The sequence below is a fragment of the Solanum lycopersicum genome, chromosome 12 (genome assembly GCF_036512215.1).
Source record: "Solanum lycopersicum chromosome 12, SLM_r2.1".
Lineage (NCBI taxonomy): Eukaryota > Viridiplantae > Streptophyta > Magnoliopsida > Solanales > Solanaceae > Solanum > Solanum lycopersicum.
In genome coordinates this window covers 55,200,721-55,227,587 of record NC_090811.1, presented here as the reverse complement: position 1 = coordinate 55,227,587, position 26,867 = coordinate 55,200,721, and the positions used below count along the sequence as shown (strand labels likewise).

The window sequence follows — 26,867 nt, the reverse complement described above, 5'->3', positions numbered from 1 at the left end:
CACGACAGCAAAACTGAAGCTGCAGGCCACCAAATCAAACTCTGTCAGTTCCTAATCAAATATTGAGATGAAGATAATATGCTGTCCAAAAATCAGCTCAATCGGACAAGAAACGAAGCGGGAATCGCAATTTGAAGTTAGCTGTTAGGGCTGAATTTTGACTGCGAAAATCTGCTCTTTTTCTCTCTTTTTGGCTGCTAAAAAACTCTCTGTGTATTTGAAAATAAGACCTAAATAGGCTTATATTTGCCTCATAAGAATGGGCCTATGGGCAAAAATGGGTTGGTCCAAATTGGGCTTTTATTTATCCACATAGGAAGGGAAAAAAGACCCATAATCCAACAATTCTCCCCCTCACGAGTTTGTGGAGGAGACCGCCATCCCAGCGACCATGCAACAATCTTCAAACTTCCCTCTTGTCAAAGCTTTAGTCATCATATCGGAACCATTGTCATTTGTATGAATCTTTTCAAGCTCAAGCAACTTCGAATCCAACACATCTTGAATCCAATGGTATCTCACATCAATGTGTTTAGACCGACCATGGAACGTAGAATTCTTGCCAAGATGTGTAGCACTTTGACTGTCACAATAAAGCACATACCTCTCTTGAGCACAACCAAGTTCCCCCAAGAATCTCTTCATCCAAAGCAATTATTTACAAGCTTCAACGATAGCAATAAGCTCAGCTTCTGTAGTAGATAGAGCAACACATTTTTGCAACCTAGATTGCCAAGACACAGCTCCCCCTGCAAAAGTAACCAAGTACCCTGAAGTAGACTTGCGAGTATCAACATCACCAGCCATGTCTGAATCAGTATAACCACAAAGAATAGGCTTCCCTGTACCAAAACACAAACTCAGACTAGAAGTGCCACAGAGATATCTCATAACCCACTTCACAGCATTCCAATGTTCTCTTCCTGGATTAGAAAGAAAACGGCTAACAACTCCAACAGCGTGAGCAATATCCGGTCTTGTACAAACCATCGCATACATCAAACTAACAACAGCTGAAGCATAAGGAACTTTCTTCATATCTTCCTTCTCATCATCACTAGAAGGACACTGTTTCGTGCTCAATTTGAAGTGCATAGCTAAAGGTGTACTGACAACCTTAGCTTTATCCATGTTGAATCTGCGAAGTACTTTCTGAATGTACTTCTCTTGTGATAATACCAATTTCTTGGCCTTTCTATCACGGACAATCTGCATGCCAAGAATCTGCCTTGCTGGTCCTAAGTCTTTCATAGCAAAAGACTTACTCAACTCTTGCTTCAACTTCTGAATCATGCAAGTATTATGACCAACAACAAGCATGCCATCAACATAAAGCAACACAATAATAAAGTCACCATCAGAGAACTTTTGCACAAAAACACAATGGTCTGAAGAAGTCTTCTTGAAGCCCTGCTGTCTCATAAAAGAACCAAACTTCCTGTACCACTGCCTGGGAGCTTGTTTCAAACTATACAAGCTCTTCTTCAATTTGAAAACATAATTCTCTTTACCCTTGACTTCAAAACCTTCCGGTTGCTCCATATAAATTTCTTCATCTAAGTCACCATGGAGAAAAGCAGTTTTAACATCCATTTGTTCAACCTCTAAATCTAGACTTGCAGCCAAGCCTAGAACCACACGAATGGATGACATCTTCACAACTGGAGAGAATATCTCATCAAAATCAACTCCTTTTTTTTTATTAAATCCCTTGACAACTAATCTAGCTTTGTACCATGGAACTGGATTACCATCTTCATGTTTCACCCGAAAAACCCACTTGTTTTTCAAAGCTTTTCTGTCTTTAGGTAACTTAACCAAATCAAAGGTATGATTATCATGCAAAGATAAGATTTAATATCATCTTCCATAGCATCAAACCACCTTTCTTTTTCTTCACTTTCCATGGCCTCATCAAGACTCTCAGGTTCTGCCCCGTCAGTCAAGAGTACATACTCATTGGGAGAATAACGAGATGAAGGAATTCTCTCTCGACTAGATCGTCTGAGAGAACTCTCTGGAGCATCTATAATTGGTTGTTGGACAACCACATCTTCTTGCACTGGAGCATCAACAACATCATGCCGGTCATTCTGAACATGATCACCATCTTCATTATCAACTTGATTTTCATCATTATGAAGATTTTCTTCCGGTGCAATAGTCAAAGGAACTGGATCAACATCAACTAAGCTCTCACTAGCCTGAAAATCAGCCTTGTCAGCTTTGTCAAAATCTTCAATTGTTTGGTGTTCAAAGAACACAACATCACGGCTTCTAACAAGTTTCTTCTCAACAGGATCATAGAAACGATAGCCAAATTCATCTTGACCATAACCAATGAAGATACACTGCCTAGTTTTAACATCCAACTTTGACCTTTCATCCTTAGGAACATGTACAAAGGCTTTACACCCAAAGACTCTAAGATGATCATAAGAAACATTCTTACCAGTCCAAACTCTGTCAGGGACATCACCATCTAAAGCAACAACATGAGATAAATTGATAACATAAGTAGCAGTATTAAGTGCTTCTGCCCAAAAGGAATCTGACAGCTTAGCATCTGAAAGCATACATCTAACCCTCTCAACTAGAGTTCTGTTCATCCTCTCTGCTAAACCATTTAACTGAGGAGTCTTTGGAGGAGTTTTCTGATGCCTAATACCCTGCTTTCTGCAATATCTATCAAAAGGACCAATATACTCACCACCATTATCTGAGCGGATGCATTTCAATGTCTTCCCTGTCTGTCTTTCAACCAAGGCCTGAAAACCCTTGAACACATCAAGTACTTGATCCTTGGACTTCAAAGGAAATACCCAGAGTTTGCGAGAATGATCATCTATAAATGTCACAAAGTAAAGTGCACCACCATGAGATCTTACCTTAAAAGGACCACACAAATCAGAATGTACCAACTCCAGCAAATCGAGCTTTCTTGAAGGCGGATGACTCTGAAAAGAAACTCTTTTCTGTTTACCGGCTAAGCAATGAACACATTTCTTCAACTTTGCTTGTTTCACTCCAGAAAGCAAATTTTTCTTAGCCAAACTATCAATCCCGTTCTCGCTCATATGACTCAGCCTTCTATGCCATAACTCTAATGAAGTATCATTCTCCACCAAATTTACTGAGTCTCTGGATATGGAGCCCTGAAAAACATACAAGTTAGACAACTTGTCACCACGGGCCACAACCATCAAAGCTCTAGTAAGCTTCCACTGGCCAGCACCAAGTGTATTAACATAACCCTCATCATCAAGATATCCCACAGAAATTAAATTCAAGCGAACATCTGGAGCATGCTTGACATTATTAAGAACTAGTTTAGAACCATTGTTACTTTCCAAACAAACTGTCCCAATGCCAATAACTTCAACTTCATGATTATTGCCCATTTTCAACGTTCCAAAATTACCTGGAGTATAAGAAGAAAATAATTCCTTCTTTGGCGTGACATGAGAAGTAGCACCAGAATCCACAAACTAGCTAGACTCATCACGAACAAGATTAATATCATTTGCATCACAAGAACCAAGAAGATCATCATTAGCAACAACAGCAACACAATTTTCATTATCGCCTTCTCTCTTTTGTTGTTTCATATCTCTCTTGTGCTTGTAACAATATTTCATTATATGCCCATTCTTGTGGCAATAGTCACATGTAATATTCTTGTATTTAGACTTTGACTTTCTTCTACTTTTACCTCTATCATTCTGACCTCTGGACTTGTTTCTCCCCCTATCTTCAGTAACCAAAACATCGGAGTGTGAAGCTGAAGAAGATGAGGCTTGAGATCTTCTTCTCATTTCTTCATTCAAGACACCACTCTTAGTATATTCCATGGTTACAACACCACTGGGAGCAGAATTAGTCAAAGAAACTCGAAGAGTTTCCCAAGAGTCTGGTAGAGTATTAAGAAGCCAAAGTCCCTGTATCTCATCATCAAACTTTACACCCATTTCGGACAGCTGGTCAAGAACACCCTGAAAATCATTAATATGATCAGAAATAGGAGTGCCCTCTTTATACCTGATATTCATTAATTGTTTCAATAGGAACAACTTGTTGTTGCCAGTCTTCGAAGCATAAAGTGTCTCGAGCTTGTCCCACAAACTTTTGGCATGTGTCTCATTCACAATATGATTTCTAACATTATCTTCAACCCATTGTCTAATATAGCCACAAACCTGCAGATTCTCAAATTCCCATTCTTCATCATTCAAAGACTGAGGCTTATTACAAGCAAACACAGGTAAATGCATCTTCTTGACAAATAGAAGATCTTTCATCTTGCCTTTCCAAATATGATAGTTACTACCATTTAAACACACCATTTTGCTCATATTTGCCTCCATCACTCAAAATGACAATCAACAATAACCAATGCTCTGATACCACTTTGTTGGGAAAGACAAGACACTAACAAAAATGCCTGACAGGATAACAGCGGAAGATTACCCAAGTTTATACTTTCCCTTCTCGATTTGAACCAAGAGAAGACAAACAACCACAAGCAATATCATAGTAAGGCAGCAAGTAATTCAATCAAAGAAATATAACAAGGCAATAATAAACAAATCACATAAGACACCAAAATTTACGTGGAAAACCCTTTCGATGTGAAGAGTAAAAAACCACGGGACCAAAAGCTCCACTATAATCACCAAGAGTTACAATATTGTTCTCCAAAATTGGCCACAAAACAAGTGCCAAACAACAAGCAACAACAAAATAAGATTGCACCAAATCTAGAGAATTAAAGGAGCAAAATCACCAATTTCGCAGCTACTATTCACGACAGAAAAACTGAAGCTTCAGGCCACCAAATCCAACTCTGTCAGTTTCTAATAAAAGATTGAGATGAAGATAATATGCTGTCCAAAAATCAGCTCAATCGGATAAGAAACAAAGCGGGAATCGCAATTTGAAGTTAGCTATTAGGGCTGAATTTTGACTGCGAAAATCTGCTCTTTTTCTCTCTTTTTGGCTGCTAAAAAACTCTATGTGTATTTGAAAATAAGACCTAAATAGGCTTATATTTGCCTCATAAGAATGGGCCTGTGGGAAAAAATGGGTTGGTCCAAATTGGGTTTTTATTTATCCACATAGGAAGGGAAAAAAGACCCATAACCCAACACTTGATTCACAAGGAACTCTTTTGGTGTTTCTTGAAGAAAGTTGTTGCATGTGGTAAACACTGCCTTTTCAAGATTCAAATTGTATCCATTTTGGGACACAATATTGGAAAGTTGATACCTTTTGACATAGTCATTTTTGAGATTCAGAGTGCTCCACATTCACGTTTTGGCTCGATTTTTGGTCTATCTTCGCTTATTCTATTTTTGTAGTCAAATTGTACATATTGAATATGTGGTTATATTTTTTATAGCATTGCGGTAATTGAAAGTTGTTCAAAAGAGAAAAGCTTCGATATTGTAATTTTTGAGCGGGCCTGGTCTACATTAAGGTAGTTATGACTTCTTAGTAGTCTTTAGATTGAACTTACGATTGCAAATTCATGTTAATTTCTTGGAATTGCGGTTGTGTACTTGGTGATCATTTCTTAGTTCTATGAAATCATAACTTAGGCCTTATTTCTGATTTTTGGGAGCTTTATATGCCTCATTTTGCATTGTGATCATGCTTTATCTTGTGGTTGTCAATTTGTGAACATTGTTGAATTTGTTATTGGTCTTAGCCTAGGTTCTGGGTAATGTTGCCTTACACTCGCATTTTAGAGTCGATAGGCCTTAGAATTGATCTGACATAACTTCGGATGACTTAGCTTCATATAGACTGATATAGAAGACCTGAATCTGATAATGTGATCATTAGCTAGGAGATAATTTACTCTTATGACCTTTTAATCCATAATTCACCCTAGTGATCGACTTAGACATGTTCATGGGTTACTTCAACATTTATTTAATTGTTTGTGGTCAAGTTGAGGATTTGAAGTAGGAGTGGTTTGTGGGAACTTTGAAGATAGTTCTGATCTATCTTATGGGACGGTGGAGTAAGAGAGGGTAATTGGGGTCCTTTGGTAGCTTTTACCTGGGTTTAGCGCCCAAATATAGCTTCTCATAGCCGATTTTGAGGCCCTCCCATTTTATCTATTTATTCAGGTTCGTGACCCTAAAGATTTCCTTAGTCACGGGTTTAGGCCCTGACTCATCTTTTTCGAGTGTTGTTTAATGTCCAGACAGACCCTTATTTTGTCAGGTTTGAGTCTTTATAAGGTGATTCTATTTGGTTCTTGGGTTGCCTTTATCGCGGTTTGATTATGTGGAAGGCCATGACAGTTCTGGAAGTGTTCTCAAGTTCCTCCAGTAGTACCTTAGCTCTTTTGTGTACCCATGAATTTTATGGGGGTTATTTGGGCTATTTGTTTTAAATTGTGAATGATTGTACTTTATGAGCTTATAGGGGTCTAATAAGGTTTTACTAACTATTTACTCTAGTGTTCCTCTTTCCTTAGCTCGTGTACTCCTTAGTTAGGAATTCCATCATTATCTTCATGCTGTGATTTCTGGTTGTTTTCCTTTTCGCTTTATATTATTGCTTTTACTTTTTAAGCTCAGTTGGACTATGATTTCTACTGGGTACATGTTGCTTTGATACTTATAATACACTCTACATTTTTGCATAATACATATATTGGACTCTAAACTTGACTTCAAATTTTAACTTTGACCTTCAACTTTCATAATGCACAAATAGACACTCTAACTATCTAACTTTTAAATAAATAAACACATGAGTCCTACATGACACAATACATGTAAGACACCACGTAGGACAAAAAATAATGTGTAGGATGACATGTAGGACACGTGTGTTTATTTGTTCAACTTTATAGAAGTTTAAGTGTCTATTTATGCACACACAAAGTTAAAGGGCGTAACGTGATTCAAAGCAAAGTTAAGGGATACAATTATGTATTATGCCCTACATTTTTTATCGTGATAGAAGTCATGGCATCAGTCACCAGTATTGATATCGAGCTGGTTTCAGGAGGATTTGGAGATGAGCGTGATCTTATGGCGTTCTGGATCATACATGTCTCCTTTTGTTTAGTTTTGACCAGTCTTTTGTTTTTTTGATAAGTCTATAAATTTTTGTCCAGGTTTTAGGATTAGTTGAAAGTGAAAAGCCCCATAGTTAAAAGTTGAATTAAAAAAATTCCCTCATCACAAATATTTTGTCCTTATCACAGTTAGCACTTTTCCTCTAATAAATTTTATGTTTTATAAATTAAAACGTTTATCTTTTATCAATTGGATTTCAGTTTCAGTGCACCAAGGGTACTATTTCTATCTACAACAATCGATGTAGAATGTTAGTGTTCAAACCTTCAAAATTACCAGTTTTAGTATCAACCTTTTCATATTATATCATTTATACATTTGTTCTTTTGAAATTCTAGTAGTTAAATACTATATACCCTTCTCATATTTTTTTCACTTTATAAATGTTACAGCACGATGTCAAATTTCTTTATCATTATTCTTACCCTCTTCCTTCAGACTTATACAAGTTTGATTATACTAGTAAAATTACATGCCCGAGAATAAAAAAGTATATTATGTGACATAAAACCTATCATTCATTCGAAATAAAAAACTATATTATGTGACATATAATATTACGTACTGACGAATATTAATAATGTAAAGGAAAATGATAATTATAACATCTTATCATTTATCTTTCAAACAATCATCTTTAATTTATATGTTATAATCTATCTTTTAGCTTCCAGGAAGTGTTACTGTTTGATATTTTTGGGAAATCAAATGAACCAGCGTGAGATATCAAGTTTTCTAGAAAATAACTTATCCTTGGTTAAGGGATGAATAAATTTAAAAGGCTGAAAAAAATGAACAATTATTCTAATTCTAACATGTAGAAAGTTCGACCAGACATTTTGCTTTACACATATCATTGTAAAGTTCCCCATTTAAATGTATAATAAGTAATTATTTAAATGGAAAATTAAAGCAGAATCTATCAATTGGAGAATAATCCAACTTATTATTATATATACTTGAAAGGGAAAAATATTACACAACACTATTCAGTTTGTTTGGGTGTTCTTTAGAAATTAACATTCCAAAGTGATGAAGTTACGTTTGAAATTATAGTTCTATTCAATCGCAGTGTCGAGAAATATATTTATTACATCAAGAAAAGTATTTACAATTTGTAGTAAACTTCAGAATATGTCCATACTTCATATTCAATATGAACAATTCATTTTTTGGTAATTTATCTGTCTTTTGTTATTACAAGAGGCTCAAGTCTAGTAATATTCTTCTATAGGTCATCCAACACATCCTTGAACCCATGTCAAAAGTTCATTAATTCTTGTCTTTTTTTCCTGGTTCATTTCGCACATCAAGGTGCGATAAAGTTTTTAAGGTCTTTATATCCTTACAATGACATATCAAATTTGAATTTTGTCTTCAAGAGATGGTAGTGTGGATCTTTAAGAAATTTTTATATTGTACCTTCAAACACTTTTAGTAGACAAAAGTGTGTGAATACTCAATTAACGTGTGTTATTTAATATGTACTAACAATAACTTATAATAATAATTTTGCACAAACATCAACAAAAGAGTTTAAAACATGTACACAAAAGCTACAATTAATATCACAAGTATAAATCAAATTATTACAAAAATATACCAGGATCTGTAGCAATAGAATGTAACAAAAAGAAAAATCGAGCCTACTAAATGCACAGTGTCCCCTTAAGGAATTTATTTTTTCTCTAGTACTTGAGGTTTAAAGGAATAGATTCTCTCTGGATGGAAAGATTTTATTCACCAGCATATTGATACAAAAACAATTGTTCGAGTGAGTCACTCAAAATAAGCAAAGTACACGAATATTTTATTGAGCAGAAGAAGAAGTTTAGCATTTTCTTTAGGGAAAATGCACAAGTATCCCCTCAACAAATGTCTGAAATCCCAGAGACACACTTATACATATTAATGTCCTATTAGCCCCCTGAACTTATGTTATAAGTAATTTTTTACCCCTTTTCGGCCTACATGGCACTAGCTTGAAAAAAATCAATTAACAATAGGCCCACAAAATAGTGCAATGTAGGCCGAAAAGTGGTAGAAAATTATTAATAAAATAAGTTCAGGGGGATAATAGGACCTTAGTATAGTATAAGTGTGTCTCTAAGATTTCAGGCATAGGTTGAGGGGGTACTTATGCATTATCCCTTTTCTTTATTTTAAAATGAGAGGAAATTCCTCTATTTATAAACAACAAAAGATGTTTGAACAAATGATTATTGGTTAAAACCTTTCATAAAATTCACAATTATTCATAAACGTTGCAAGTATTCATAAAAATCACAACTTTTCATAAAAGTCGTAACTCTTCATAAAAGTCACAACTTTTCATAAAAGTCATAACTTTTTATAGGCAGACCGAGGATTCTCTTTATATATATGTGATTTCATGAGTCTGATTAAATCCAAGCATGTATCTCAATTTATTACATGATAGAAGAGTAATTTTTCATTGTGAATTTAAATTTACTTTTTAACTAAGTTCTTGTTCAACTTTGTAGGTTCAAATTTTCAATTACTCATTATACTCATTTAAATAGAGTATTATATAATCCACTATGTAACTTATTTGTGCTTCGCTTGGTATTGAATTATTTTGTAAATCTTATATACGATCATTTCATGATATTTGCATTTTTGATACATACACTATATTGTGAAGAACATTTTATCTTAAGGCAAAACATTCCTCAGAAATTTTATATATCTTTTTAATTTTATTTGTTACAAAAAATTACGAGTCGTAGAGATTTTAGGTATAAGAAAGATTGGTCAGAAGTAACATTTTTTTCTAAATCCTACGAATTTATACAATACAACATCATATGATAAAGAAGAGATTTAAAGGCCTCGAACAACAACACTGCCAATTAAAATAAAATATCACCTACATACAAGAAGAAAATTAATAAAATTCAAATGGAGGAATTTCGGCCCTTTTCTTATGAACCTTAATCAATATTTTTTTATTAGTATGTCGTATCATGTATATAAAAAAATGAGTCCAAAATTGTTATCATAAAGGTTTCTCCTCATTATCTCAAAACAATCATTACTATTGCTTGGATTTCATATCACTGGCCCCAACTTATTTGGAATTGAACCATAGTTATTGTTATAGTTATAATATACAGTTACAAAGATTTAATGCAATGATCAATCAAGCAATATGTGACATCTAAATGGAACGGTTACAATTGAATATCCTAAACTAAAATTTTGATACATAACATTTAAAATATCAGAGTATAATCTTAGGAGCACTTGAACTCACAAATATCCACAAATAATAATAAAGATGACCTTACTTTCCTAACAATCGAGAAGAAAAAAGCAAGTTTCTTGACATATCTTTTAAAAATATAGTCTGGCAGGCTGTATCCAAGTCAATAATTCACAAATTTAATTGAAAGAAACCAAAGAAACAGTTAGCACTACACCAAAAATGATCTGTAAAGATAATTTAAACTTAATTCCCGCTAAATATTTATTGTTGGTATTTAGAGCATTTTAATATTATTATATTTTAATAGCTTATCACATTTTAACTAAAATACCGTTGAACTTCTCCTTGGTGTTGCCTTGATCATAGATGTCAGAGGTTAATAATGCATATGTTGTTCGGCTTTCTTGCAGTTTTACATTTTGGTATGAATGTTCCAGTGAACATTGGCAAATGGTCGAATTGTAACATTTTCACATTGGTGCATTTGTTACCCCTAAACTTTATTTAATTCTTTAATACTTCATTCTTGTAATCTATATAACTCCTAAGGTCATTATCTTCACTATTACTATACCTATTCATTTGTAGGAAGACTTCTTGAAGTAGAAATAGTGGTGGTCTTCATTTGTTTTGTACATACCACACACAAGAGAAAACGTACAGCGAAACAGTTGGTCAAAAAAAGAGTTCTTATTAGTTGTAGGGAGGTGTTCCTTTTTGTGGAGCTTTAGACTCAACTCTTGTCCAGAATTATTGAGTTATATTTTGTGAATAGGATGTTGTATCCTGGAGGGGACAAGTCAAAAAGGACTACTATTGGACCGGTGAAAACATTTGTTGCAATGGGTTTGGATATCCTTAAAGAGAGTGAAATATTCGGGCCTCATCCTGAAGAGATTTTTATTTCTTCATTTCATTTTCAGTTGTAATCTTTTAATTTTTGTTATCTTTTAAGTTTTTTACTAATAACTTCATGGATATTAAACATGGCTACAATTGAAAAAACCGCGGATGTCAAGATGGGAGACCTCAACAAGCCATTTCGGTTAAATGGTAACTATTTAAAGCGATGGAAGGGTAAATCACTTTTCTAATTAAGTCTTCTCAATGTTTCTTATGTGTTAAAGTAGACAAAACCTCTATGAATGATGATGAAACTATTTCTCATATAGAGAAAGTGGAAAAGTATGATGATCATTCCTATAAGTGTCGGTATTATATTCTTAATTGTCTATTTGTTAATTTTTATAATTATGAATCTAGCGCAAAATTCTAAAAGTATTGTAGAGTAAGTATGGTACCAAAGAGACAGGAGCCGAAAATATGCGGCTAGTAGATTTTTTCGTTTTCAAATAGTTGATAGTAAATCGGTGGTAGACCAAGCTCAATATTCTATCATGATTATTGGAAAGCTGAGGTACGAAGAGGTTAAAATTGGATATTAACTTATTGTTTGTGGTATAGTATATAAACTTCCACATTTTTGGAAGGAATTTCAAAAATCTATGCGCCACAAACAAAAGGAAACCTCCCTTGAAATTTTGATAATGAAAATCCGCATGGAAGAAGAAAGCAAGGGGTCAAGATTCACTTTTACAAGCAAAAGAGAACAACATCACAACGAAGGTAAATTTAATTACTTCAAATAATTTACTCCTGAAACTCACATAAATACATCTTTGAAGCCTAAGAAGAAAAAATTCAAGAAAAATAATGGTAGACCTACCAACAAAAATAATGGTGAAAATAAACAAGAACAAAATCACCAAGTTCAAGAAAAAGGAACATGATTTGTTTGTGACAAGAGTGGGCATATTGCTTGATTTTCCAGATCCTTGAAACATGGTCCTCAGGGAAACGTTACCGGATAACCTTTGTGGTCGTGATTACCGACATTAACTTGGTTGAGAATGTTTATACACGGTTTAAAAAATTGGAAAAGTGTGAAGCATTTAATAAAGCCAAGATCTTTAAAAGACCTCACTTCCTACTTTAAATAAAAACTGATTTGTTAGAATTAGTTCATATTGAAATTCGTGAACTTATGGAATTTTAACTCGTGGAGGTAATAAGTATTTTATCACTTTCATTGATGATTTTTCTAAGTTTACATATATTTACTTGATGAAAAGTAAAAGTGATTCTCTTGAAAACATTAAAATTTATCTCCATGAAGATGAAAACCAATTTGATAGAAAAATAAAAAGAATTAGAAGTGATAGAGACCGTGAATATGAGTCAAATGAGTTTAATTGTTTTGTCAAATAATTGGGAATAATTCATGAAACAACCCTTCCTTACTCTCCTTCATCTAATGGAGTAGCAAAAAAGGAAAAATATAACTTTGGTTGAATTGGGTAATGTCATGCTTATTGAGTCACATGCTCCTTTATATTTTTGGAGTGCTTGTTATGCGTCGAATCGTGTGCCTCAGAAAAATTCTAAATTGATCTTTTAAATTGTGAAAAATGTTACAAGCCAAGTTTGGGATATCTAATAGTTTGGGGTTGTCTATGGATCCCAAGATCACAAAGTTGGGTAAGAAAGATACCGCTTGTGGTTTTCTTGGTTATGTTTCAAATAGTACAGCCTATATATTTTTTAATCTTGAAAATAATATTGCGATAGAATTGAGTGATGTTACTTTTCATGTAATTAAATTTCCATTTGATTTTTAAAATAGTGGGGGTCAAAGTATTGAACAAAATATTTTTTCACTACCATATTATTCTACTTCCACTTGTAAAAATAAAGGAGTTGATAATTTTGAGTTAAGAAGAAGTAAAAGAGCTAGAATAGAAAAAGATCTTGGTCTTTATTTTTATGTGTTTAATGTTGAAGATGACCCTCTAACTTTGAAAGAAGCATTATTTTCACATGATTCTATTTATGGAAAGAGCCTGTAAATGATGAAATGAAATCACTAATTTCTGATAAAATATTAAAACTAGTTGATTTACCAGTGAGTTGTAAAAAAATTGGTTGCAAATGGATCTTAAGGAAAAAGGTTAAATCGGATTATTCTGTTGATAAATACAAGGCTAGGCTAGTTGCAAAAAGTTTTAAACAACTAGAAGGCCTAAATTTTTTTGGTACTTTTTCTCCAGTAGAAAGAGTTACATCCATAAGACTTAATTGATATATCTGTAATTTTTTATTTGTAAATTCATCAAATGAATTTAAAAACTATTTTTTAAATGGAGAACTAAATAGGAAATTTATATGGAACAATCCGAGTCTTTTTTTGAAGCAGGCTAAGAAAGAAAAGTATGTAAACTTTCTAAATCCCTAATTGGCTTGAAGGAGACACAAAAGCAATGACATGAAAAACTTGATTCCTGCATGATTGAAAATTGTTTTAAGACAAATAAGTGTGATAAATGCATATATCATAAATCTTGAAATAATGTGATCATTAGTCTATATGTTGATGATTTGTTGATATTTTTCTCTAACATGAATGTCATTGATGAAACTAAAAATATTTTTAGAAGCCATTTTGATATGAAAGATCTCTGTGAGACAACTTTTATTCTTGGAATAAAAATAACAAGAACATGTGATGAAATTTTCCTTGACCAGTCACATTATGTTGAGAAAATTTTGAAAAATATAACTTTCATGATTTCAAGCATGTTAATACTTGTTTTGTTTCTAGTATTCACTTATTTCCTGTTGAAAGTGAAAATGATGTAATAAATCAAATGGAATATGCTAGCATAATCTGAAGTTTGAGATATTTGACTGATTGCAATATGCCCGATATTGCATATGGAGTAGGAGTACTTGACAGATTTACAAGCAGGCTAGGTAGTGAACATTACTTGTCATGCTATAACAAGAGTTATGAGATATTAAATTGGAATGAAAAATTGTGGTTTGTTCTATAAAAAAAATCCTGATGTACTTGAAGGCTCTTGTGGTGCAGATTTGAACAGTTTATCAGGTGATTCCTGTTCTACCACTGGTTATGTCTTTACTTAGGTGGTGATGCTACTTTCTGGAGATAAAAAATCAAACTAAAGTAATTTTTAATTATGTTTTAGCCCTTACGTGGCAGTATAAGTATATGGGGAATACATTTGTAATCCATCGAATCTTGAAGCAAGAATCACTCAAGTTGTAAAGCTTTCTTCCAGGTTATACACAACATTTTTCAAAACTTCTCAAATCTTTCTAAGTCTTTATTTGCATTCTCTTGATGTTAGTCTGAAAGGCTTGCTTGAGATTACAAGATCTTTCAAGAGTAGTAAGTAAGTTGTCAAGCGCCGCACAGAGCTTAAACGGAAATTCTATGTCTGTGACACTAGTCTCACATATTAAGCCAATGAGATTTAGTATGAGTTACGCTTGATAGAGTGTCAATACACATATGTCAAGACTTATTATGTAATATATGGGAATTAAGAATTTCCATGACTATGAACTTAACTCACGACTTATGTAATCTATAGAAATTAATTCTTACCGCGAGTGGATATGAATTTGAGAATGAAAGCTTCAACACTAGTTGAGTTCGCCTTTCCACATGGGTTCCTCCTACCTTAGTTGAGTCCGGGTTCCCATGGTATGTATCTAATGAGATGGGTTTCTAGTAACAATCTGCTTATCCCATAAAACGTGTCTATATATGTCTTTAGCTAGTGGATCCACCTAAGCTTAGAGTATGGTTCTACCTTAGGCAAGTATAGCAACCCCATTTCGGTGTGGGGCAGACACCGGTTTCTATGTTAACTCACATTTCCCAATATCATAAGAATATGAAATATGAACTATAATTATTAAAGATTTTTTACTTAGTATGGGATGGGTTGTGGGATCCTATTCATAAATTGCACACGTATGCTTTGATGGTACTTATGGTAAGGTTATGTTACTAAGTAATGCCTTAATTAATGAACATGTTTATGACTATTTCCCTTCTATTTTCTTCAAAATGATTTTTTAAATTAGTAAATGGAATGAATTCGATAAAAATTTCTTTTTTTAGCATATTCTTATTATTTTTATGTATGACTGTCATACTTAGTGCATTTTTTAACTAAGGCAACAATCATTTGGTTCAAGCTTGGATTCGACTAGTCTCCTTGTTTGTAAAGAGTCCTCATGATTCGAGGATGCGGAATTTCACTCAAGAATTGTAATAGATGGCGACATGAAAAAAGTCTAGAATTTGTCTTTCTTTTGTAACAATTTGTGGACTTTAATGTGTTCTTACTCTATACTTCTTTATGCTAAGTGACTTAAATGATTCCTTTTGGGGTACTATGTTCTTTGTTACGTCTAGGGGGTAACCTTGGGTCGTGCCACATAAGTCATGTGTGAACTCTTAGCATCTTGTTGTGAGTAGTCAAATTGTCGAAGTGAGTCATTTAATGGTTTTTCCATGCAAACTTATCTTATAGAGTTGTTATCGATAATTGTGTTGAGTGCCATCTATGGTGAGGCTTGCTTGAAAAGTGTTCATGATGATACCTAAAACTTGTCTCGATGGTCCGATTGACTAGCATTGGTGAATGAAAGAATTGTTCTTAGTCATAAATTTGTGAGAGTGAGCCGAATTGCTATACTTTATGACTACTTCATCAGTGTGTAAGACTAGATTGGCTCCATTTGGGCCTAAACTTTTCTTTGAATGAGACATGAACGCATGACCTGGTTGTCTAGATCTAAACCTTCCTGAACCATTGGTCTGTTTTAATTGAAATCTTAGGCTAAAGGATGTGGTAAGAATGACGGAAAACATAAAGCAATAAATTGTAAATTCGTCCTTCAAGTCATGTGTAAAAAAATGATGGAACCCTTCTATATAAAAAAGTGAGAAAAATCGAAAAAAGAAGAAAAAAAGAAATGATAGATTTGTATCCATTGTGCACTGTTGTGGAAATAAAAGGGGTATCTAATGAACTATAACAAAAATATAACTGTTGTGTGCTATTAAGACGCCAAGAATGAGTTTTGAAAATTAAAAGAATGAAAGCAAATTAAAAGAAGAAAAATTTGAGTTATGCTTCGAGAAGGTAAATTTTACTAATCCAAAATGATCATATCCGTGTACTCAGCCCAATTACAAGCCTTGTATGACCTTTAAGGTCTTGCATGAGCCGAGTAATGTGTTGGTTGAAAAATACAAGCAAGTCTATGGGTGAAATAATGCATGTTTTCTCATTGATAGTGTGAGATTTGATTTGATTATAATCCTAATTAGCTTTGTGAGAGAATAGAATCATTTTTGATGTAAGGGAACTTGAATACTCTTGTTGAGCAATACCATGTGTTGTTATTTGAGGCTCTTCTTTGTAATTGGTGACCATTCTCAGAGGTATAGTGAAAGCATAAGCCATGTTCTCATTATAATCCCTTAAGATACCTCCTCTGCCAATATTTCTCGGATTATTCAGGGCACTCCCATCGTTGTTCAGTTTGAGTATATTGGGTCTGTTCGACTAGATGATTCTAACTTTAGTCTTATGTTTGCACGTCTGAATCATAGATATCAACTCCACCCAATTATTAGGCCAATGAATATAGGGAAACCTGGTTATGAGAATATGGTTTATGTTTTTAAGGATCATAAACTTTACTCTGGCTATGTTGGATTGTTTGCTTGCATATTTATGTGAGCACCTATTTTCCATAAACTCCAACAAATACAAATAGGAAGTTAAGGGATGAGGAGTTATGGACATCATTCTTGGGCTTCAGTCCCCACCAATTTTAACAGATGACTTTTAAAAGAATGGGTAAGACCTAGTAGACTGGATAACAATCTCGATATGTAATTGGCAAAAATATGATCAATATTTCCAGCCCAGGTCTGATACAACAGGAGTGGATATCTTGTTTCTCAAAGCCCTCCAAACCAGAAAAGAAACCTTGAAAGGGACCTGTTTGTGCAAAATGAAATTGTTCCCCTCATTGTCACTTAGGTTCATCTGGAATCTCTTATTGGTAAATAACTCTAGTGCTCCAAACATTAGGAATAATAAGGGAGGAACCCTTTGCCTTACCATAGCCTCAGTTCAGTTTCCCTCCACTATCACCTATCATATTGTCACACCATAAAAGTCTATTTCTAGAGTTTATTTACTCGGTATTGTGAGCTTTCATTTGGGCCTTTTTTTTCATCACTCTCTTTATGCACTTGCAAGTAGTTTTGAGAGGATAGTTGCCATTGTATAATTGGGATAGAATGAATCATACGCTTCACCAGAATTATTTTACCACCTAAGCTATTAATTCTTGAGTGTCACCCACTAATTTCTTCACCACTTTTGTAATCACTCTCATAAGCATTAATCGTATTAAAATTTATTACCGCCTTGTTCCCTTCGTTAGGTTTCTTTATGACATAAGTAATTTCCTTTGAAAACTTACTATTCTCAGCTATACTCCTCCCTTTTACAAATCAAGACTAATTTGGAGATATAAGGTTAGGTCATATACGAGCCAATATGACGCAAAGGATCTTGGAGATGATCTTGTTGGTATCGTTACTTAAACTGATAGGGCAAAATTTATTGAGATTATTGGGGTGCTCAATTTAGGAAAATATACTATCTAGCAAAGCTTGATACATGAACCTAGGAATGATTTAAACACTGAAGAAGGCCTGAACTACAACGAGTATATCTTCTTTAACAATTTTCCAACAGAACTGATAGAATTTTCCTCCAAAACGATCAGGTTAGAGTTGGATTGGGATTTATGGACTGCACCACATGCTGTACCTCTTCCATTGTAAGTAACTCTCGTAAAACTTTATTTTCCTTAGGTATAGTATGTCTTATGTAGTCCTATTTTGTTTAGAAAATTTTCTGGAAAGAGTAACATGCTTAGGAGATAGTACTTGATGAGCAGTGACATTTTGAATTTCCTCTTGGATTTCAATATGAAGAGTAGATCCAAAAGCCTTAATAAGATCGGCAATTGATTCTTTTTTTTTTGCATCATCTTGCTCACCAAAAGTCTGTATATCGTGGTCATAATCATCCTCAAAATTAAGGTCCCCATATTCATCCTTCTCCTCAATATTAACCATGCTTATACATATTTCCTTATGTTTCACCTTGTGAGGTTGCTTCTATTGCATTTTTTCCATGTTAAATTAATTCCATTAATTGTAATTTTGTTGTTTTCTAATAATTGCATCCCTTTTATTGTTTCTCATTCTATCCCTTGAATTATTATATGGAGGTTTCATCTGAGAACAATTATCATCTTTTCTTCTTTAGTATGCATCTGAGAATTAATATCTTGCTTTGGGTCTGAAGTATCTCTTCTCATTTGTTTCCTCTAAATTACTGAACTCTTGAGTGCCCAGTAATCATTTTTGGAGTGCCTGGAGAATTCTGAACCTGACTAGTCTCATCTATTTTATCCTGAAAAGTATCCTGGTAGCAGGGGATCTAAGGTCACAACTAGGGTTACTATGTATATTCTCAAGCATATCATGAGTCAGTTGCCCCCATTTGGACACCCCTTCCTGCAAGTTAGTGTGTTTCTCCTTTGCTCCCCCATCCTTCCCTCCTTAAACTTCATCAGTCACAGCGAATAGTAAATTTTCATGAGGGTGTATTGGGATTGGGAGTATTGAGTCAATACATGTGGGTTGGATAGTGGGGGTGTTTGGGATTTAGGGTGGGGTAAAACATTACTAGGATCATTTCCATTTTGCTCCTCATGTGTTAGGTTGTATTCTATAATTCAGTATTGTTTCTCTTCTTGTGAGTTGTTTTCATCTTTGCCAGTCTTATCAATATAATTATTATAAGTAATGATAGTATTTTTACCTCTCTTACTCTAACTGTGTGGATGTTATTTTGTGGCTTTTCTCTTGAGATGAATGAGGCATATCATCATCATAATGATTGGTTTTTTGTTCTTCCTTTTTTTCGAGTCAGCCATTGATTTTCTTGAGTTTTGATTTTCATTACTGTGTTGGTTTATGTTACTTTAGTGCTGGTTTATTCCCTATTGTTCTTTATAGCTTAATCCATGTATTCCTTCTTTTCCTGATCAGTTTTGTGTTTACTTTTTGTTTTTAATTTTCAAGATCATTCCTTCTTTTGTACTCCTCATTGATTTTTTGATGGTACAAACATGGATTTGGTGTCGTTAGTGCTTGCAATAAATATAAATATTCGGAAAACTCTGATATTGTATAGTTTGGCATTTTCCCATGTGGGGATGTCTTTACATAGATAGTTCAATTTGAACCTTTACCTTAGTCACATTGTCCCTAGTTTTTTGGATAGAGGTTTTATCAATATACAACACTTCCCCAATAGGTTTCAAAAGAGCACTCACAAAATCATTGTTGTCGAAATGCCATGGTATCTAGGTCTGAAGGTTCGATTCCAAGTTTGGATCCTCATCAACTGACCTTCTATGGTTATCTTCTTTTTAGTAAACATTGAGATATAATCTAACTCATTAGCCAAGTCAATATGAAGATGTCTTGCATTAAAGGGATATATCATCACACATCTACATAATTGAGTTTCAAGGATGAAATTTTTCATGATCAACTATACCGTAGGCAATGTATTATTTAACCTTCCTATTACAGTATAGTTTACATCTAGAAGCTAGCACAATTATAAAGTTATCTTTTTTGAATATACTAACATATAAACCTTATTTGGTAGTGATAGTTAGAGGGGTGAGATTCATAGGATTTTCATTTTTGGCTTGGTTATGTCTAAGTGTGGTTGCAAAAGATTGGATGACAGTGTAGAGAGATGATTCATGTCTAAGGTTATTTTTGGGGTTATTTTGCTGGTATTAAGGGTTTTGAATGGAGTGATCATTCTCTACCACAACATTTTGTTTGCATGTTCTATTACTGCTGGAGGATGAACCTTCGTCTCAAAAGTTGGTTACTCGGGGGAAATTACCCTTAGGAACAAAGTTATTCCTGTCATCATTTTTTTTATTATTGAGGTTGTGTTCCTGCTATTTTCTTTTGTCTCTATGATCAATGAAGGTACCATTTCCTTAGTGTTTTGAGTTTTGACATGTTCTAAGTGAAATGCAACATTTCTAATTTTCTCATTTGCATTAATTTGAAAGTGAGCTTCATTAGTGATGAGAATTTGTCTAAAATTGCAACTAGGTAGCTTACCTTCCTATGGAATCTCCTTTTGTTATTTTGTTTCCTCTTATTCGTTCCTCATGATGTGTTGATCTGCCAGAGTTGTTTGTTGCACTATATCCTCTTGCCTTTGATCCTTTTCTTGACCCTTTGATTTGCCCTTATGAATTTGGTTGGGAGTTGGCAACATAATAGTTGGATTAACTCTAAAAGGGAACTTTGATATGCTTGATCTCTCTACTTGATGCATGGTGTGTTGTTCTTCTAGTTGGTTTTGCATCCTACTCATACTCTACCCATTTTGTATCATTTTGTTTCTCTTTTTCTTGTTATTTAAAAGATTTTTGTCTTCTTGTGAGTCTATAATGCTTTTTGGTATTGTAGACCCACGTCCCTCTTTCATGTCTATTTGGAGAAAAGGTTGGTACCTTTTAAGTTTCACAAAAGCTCCGGTGACTTTATCTGGGTACTTTCCATCATTAATTCCTTTATCTTAAATATTGAATATGGTTGTGAGATGATCCTCTAGATGAGGCGATACTCCCCCGGTCACTCGTACTATATTGGCAGCTTAAGCCATTTTGAGTGAACTACATGGTTGGGCGGCCATGATATATGAGCTCCACTTCAAGGTTGAAACACCTTCGGGTCACTCTTGCTAGCTGAGTTGAAATTGGATTTTCTAGTTGCATGTCCCAAATTGATTTCTACTATTGCTTTTTAGGCTTGGAGTTGACTGGATTTTATTGTTACTTTTGTTGGAAGCCCATCTTTCACTTTGTGGCTATCTGATTTCTATAAACTTTGCTATTCTTTGTACCTATCGGGTTAATGGTGCATCTTGGGGTCTTATTTAAATTTCCGCATGAGTGTACCGTCTAGTCTTATGGGGGTCCAATTAGGTTTAGTTAGTTATACTTGAATTAAATTTTGATATGATTTATGTGCTTGCTTTCATATCTGATTTAACCTATATTTGTGTCAAGATTTTATCTTTTCTTATTACCTTTACCCTTCTTACTTAGTCGGCGTATGATGCCTACTAGGTACCTTTATTTTGGTACTCATACTACTGTTTGCATATGTTTCATGATGCAAGTCCTAGTACCAACAACCGGCGGTGATTGTGTGTCTCATCTTTAACAATTTTTGAGATATGAAGTGTGATTGAGCACTTGGCGTCATGGATCATTCTGTCTTCTTGAATATATATGTTTACATAGTATTTTTCCTTATGAGACTGCTTGTTTCGTCTACTTTTGGAACTTGTATTTTCTTATTAGACGGCTCTGTAGTCATGACTTCCATCTTCTGCAACAGATTCTCTTGTATATAGATTTTAGTTCTGCCCTTATACTCATTACTTGTCATTCTGAGTACGAGTTTACTTATTTACATGTAGGTTCAATAGGTTCCATCATGAGTAGAAGAATCGGATTGTGATATCCATTTAGCGTAAGAAGGTAACATTCCCATGACTATTCTCACTTAACCCAATAACATTAGTATTTTAAATTTAGAACTAATACCAAATTGAAGCTTAAAAGATCTTTGTATTGGTTTAGCTAAACTTATTACTCCTTTTCCGTTTTGGTAAAAAATACTTAATAAGTGTTCTAAGAAAATTTATGTACATTTGTGGGAAAATATTTTTTTGAAATATAAATTTATTTATTTATATTTAAATATATATTCGGCCATAAAATTTGTTCAGATTATCAAAATATATTCTTCAAATATTTTAAAATTTCCAACTATTTTTTACAACTCACTTATAGAATTTCTTTTTTTTTCTCAACTTTAATATATTTCCATAAATTGCATCAAAAATCACAATTTTAAATTCAAAATTTATAGACAATTCATATCTTAAAGACCATTATATTGAATTTTAGCTAAACGTATTACTTATTTTCCCCTTGTGATAAAATAAATTTATATCACAATTAAAGAACATTATATATACTTGTGAAAATATTTTTTTCCTATAATCAAAATCCCTAAATCCATTCTGTCACAACAACAATAAGAAGAAACATTTTTTCTTGGTAGAAGAAGAAGAAGGAGGAGGAGGTATAGTTTTAGTAATCGTAGATGAATCAAAGAGGTTAATTTTTTGTATTAGTATATTAAATAATTGAATCTGTCAATTTTTGATTGTTTTTCAATCTTTTTCGTGAAGAATCAATTTGTAAGTTGTTATTCCTTTTTGGTTATAATATAACACATGGATATGTATGTTCTTGCTATTTTTTTTTATTATGTTAGTTGTTACTAGTAAGAATCACACATGTGTATTTACGTTATTGCTATTTCTTAATTATTTTTATAATTGTTAGTTAATAATAACACTTGGGTATCTACTTTGTCCTCTTTTTAATTGGATATTTGTTCTTTGCTTGCTTGGTGTTTCATTAGAAAAAAGGAGTAGAAAGTGAAGGATCAATTTCAATGAATATAGATGATAACAAAGGTTAGTACTTTTTGTTATTAATTCTACAATGTAGATGATAAAAAAGGTTAGTACTTTGGTAATCTAGTTTTTTCTTTTGTTATTTTTTATTGTATGTATATATATTATTGTTTTCTTTTGCTTAGATAACTTCGTTTATTCTTCCAAAACCATAACTTCAATTTAAGAACAAAATGCAATTATTTATACCTTTTTATACTATCTAAGCCAAATATCATATGTGTAGCATCAATAAATATTCTATAAAAATAGGAGAAAAAACTCACATTAGTAATGCTTAGGTTTCGTAGATTATTTCTCCGTTTTTCCAAAAGGAAAACCTACAGATGAGCATTGTTATTAAGCTAGTACTTTTCCCTTTATTTTTTATTTAGTATCTCACATGTTTAGTGTGAAGAGCTAAAAAAAAAAGGGCACCAATGTGTTACCTTTGTAGTCATTTTTTTAAAAGGGCGATTTTCGAATCATCTTGTATATTTGGATAGAGTCTATGAGATACATTAATATAATTCAAGATAGGAAGGACAGATTAACTTAGAAACAACAAAGTAAAAGATAGAAGAAATACACAAGTAAAGAAATCAATTGACAATAATAGTTATAAAAGTCTAAAACCTTCTATTAAATAACCAAAACAAGCATTAATGTCAAAATACTAAGTGATTTCTTTCTATCAATTCTAGCAATGTTGGGATAGAGTTGTCAGGTACCTATTGTTTGTGGGTGTCAAACTATAAGCAAGTTTTCCCGAAAACAATCATGAATATAAAAAATGGTTTCATTAATGTCAAAATACCAAGTAGGCAATATCTTATGGTTTCACGAAACATAAACTAAAAGTGATCATCTGTTTAAATAAATTACTTTCATTTGGTTTAAGTATCCAAGTCACACACTTATGAGGTTCAATAAAGTTGAAAAGAAAGAATGTCCAATTAGTTTAAAAAACACCATTTTAGCTCCTATCAATATAAGATGCACTCTCAACACAAGCCTGAGTATTCTCATATGTATATAAATAGTAAAAAAATGATGTCATACAAAAATAACTTCATTCAAGGTTTCTTCATATGCATATAAATATTAAAAGAAGAGTTCACACAAAAATAACTTCATTCAAAGTTTCTTCACATGAAAGACCACTATTAATTTCAACATCACAATCCAACATATAAAAAAAATCAACTATTAGAGCATGTAAAGAAAGAAAGAAATATTATTGAACAATTATTACCTTCTTTGTCAACACTATCACGATCCAGATTATTCTGTCTGACACCCTTTGATGGAAGGATTAATTACTAGCCCTATTATACACATCAAACTCATAGCGACAAGAAAAAAACTGAAAAGAAGTTAAAAATAATTGAAGAATTGAATTCTCATAAACTCAATCACTTAAAAATATATGTTGCAGAAAACAACTCCCAGAATATGAATTCATAGTACCAAACTCTGAATAGTCAAGAATGGGGAAGTTAGAAGCATAAATAATACAGTTGTCCAAGTGTTTATGTTCAAAAAGATGGACAAACAAAAGCAGAAGAATCCATGGTATCCATTAATAGAAGCTCGCTCTTGAATTTGAATTCTCATGCATCTCTCAACTAATGTCTCATATCAGCTTCCTGAATATGACATATACTCAACATGAAAATACAACACTAAAGAATATGAGGTTTACCCTATTTAAAAGGCGTTGGCTTGTTCTTTGTCTAAACAATATTGATTAATAAAACTCTAAATCAATACTGGACAATAAATATATGAATTATAAAAAAATCATAAACCCTAGGCTAATTCATGATCATTCTACCCAACAAGGGTCTTTCATCAAAAACACAAAGAATTTGGTCGTAGAAATGCAAAACTTTGATCTATCTTGTCTACTTATCTCCAAAACTGAGATGAAATTTATGAAATCCGAATTCACATGATCGTAAGCGTTCTCAAGGTTAAATTTAAGCTTTCCTTATTCGGTAATCACAATCTCTATGGTTATATTCAACTCCCATAAACTTTTCATCGATTACTATGTCTTTCCTCATCTCAAGGTTCCTAGGTGTCCATCATAAACATTTTCTTGATTGAACCTCGACCTTGATTTCTTTAAGGAAAAAGCCAATTGATTAGTCATTAAAGATACATCCACAATCTTACCACAAAACTGTTTACACGATACCAACTTCCATATATGTGATGTAAACTGAGAACCCCTATCTGAGATGATACATGCAATAACATGAAACCTTGAAGCCTATCTGAGATGATAGACAAGGCAACCCCATGAAACAAGACTAAGTAATCAGACTTAGTGATTTTCCAATATCACCCAAATGGAGTAATGTGGTTTAAGAGTATGAGGTAACCCCGTAACGAAGTTCATGTTTATCATTTCCCACTTCCATGTAGGAATGCTAATCTCTTGAGTCAGACCTCCTAGTTTATAATGTTATACTTCAACATGTTGACAGTTGGGACTCTTAGCCACAAAATCTGTGATGTCTCTCTTCTTGTCGTTCAACCAAAAGATTTCTCATAGTTCACGGTACATTTTAGTGGCACGGAAATAAATAGAATACTTGTAATTATGGTAATTTTTAAGGATTTATTCCTTAAATCACCCAGGAACAAATAATCAACCATGGTAATGAAGCACACCATGTCCCCCTTGGAAGAAAAATTCAACTCTTTGCTAATGAACTACACCTTTCAACTGATGTAATATAGGATCACTATCCTGTTTTTCTTAACCTCTACTACCAATGAAGATTCTTACCCATTCTGAACTACCACACTACCATCTGATGTGTCCACAAGGAAAACTCCTAAGAGAGCAAGCAAGTAAAAATCTTTCGCTAATCTGTTCTTCTCTTCCTCAACATGTGCTGCACTTTCATGGATAGTCCGGTGAAGGAGTCAATCACTACATTGGCCTTCTTTGGATGGTAGAGCATATTTATGTCAAAGTCTTTGAGATATTTAAGCCATCTCGTCTAATGAAAATTTAACTCTTTCTGGGTGAACACATACTGGAGACTCTTATGATTATGAACACATCAACACGAACATCATGCAAGTAGTATCACCAAATCTATAGGGAAAACACTACGACTGCAAACTCAAGGTCATGATACGGGTAGTTATTCTCATCAACCTTAAGTTATCTATAAGCATAAGTTACGACCCTACCTTTATGCATCAACACACAACCTAGGACAACCCCAAATGCATTGGAATAAAAAAGCATAAATGTCTGACCCATCGAATAGAGTCAAGAAAGGAGTTGTAGTCAACTTGGCCTTCACCTTCTTATGAATCAAATTTTTTCAATGGGAAAGCTACTTTTGCACTGTTTTTTGACCACAACAACTTGACCTTCTTATGAATCAACTTTTTTCAATGGGGAAGTTGTGGATGAAAATCTTTTAACAAATCTGCGATAGTAACCAGCCAAACCCAAGAAACTTCAAATAGTAGGTGTAGAGGTGGGTCCAGGTTAGTGTTTTATTACCTCAACTTTTGGATAATCCAGTCACATCCCTTCGTTGGATACCACATAAATAAGGAAAGTGACAGACTGTAACAAAAGTTCACATTTTCTAAACTTAGAGAATATCTGAAAATCTTTGAGGGTTTGAAAAAAAGATCTTAGATGAGTCGTATGCTCTTCCCCGGTCCATGAATTAATAAAAATATCATAAATAAGAACAATGGAGAATATTTCCAAATATTATTCGACAACTTATTCATTTATTTCATGAAAGGTGTAGGATCATTTATTAGTCCAAATTGCATAACTACAAATTCGTAATCACCATACCGAGTTTTGAAGGTTTAATTAGGGACGTAACTATCTCTACCTCTAAGCTGATGATAATCAGATTGAGGTCTATCTTTGAAAAGAAACTAGCACCTTGAAGTTGGTCGAACTAGTTATCAATCCTCGGATGGAATAGTAATTCTTGATAG

The 26,867-nt window shown here is 33.4% G+C and overlaps 1 protein-coding gene across 1 annotated transcript in view; it reads left to right on the top strand.

The window, feature by feature from the left end:
* Positions 1 to 6,983: 6,983 nt before the first annotated feature.
* Positions 6,984 to 26,867, top strand: part of LOC138340446 (uncharacterized) — a 34,473-nt gene continuing 14,589 nt past the window's right edge. Inside the window, exon 1 of the mRNA XM_069292170.1 lies at positions 6,984 to 7,070. Within this exon, the coding sequence (XP_069148271.1) occupies positions 6,984 to 7,070 (87 nt within the window). The remainder of the gene's footprint in view (positions 7,071 to 26,867) is intronic.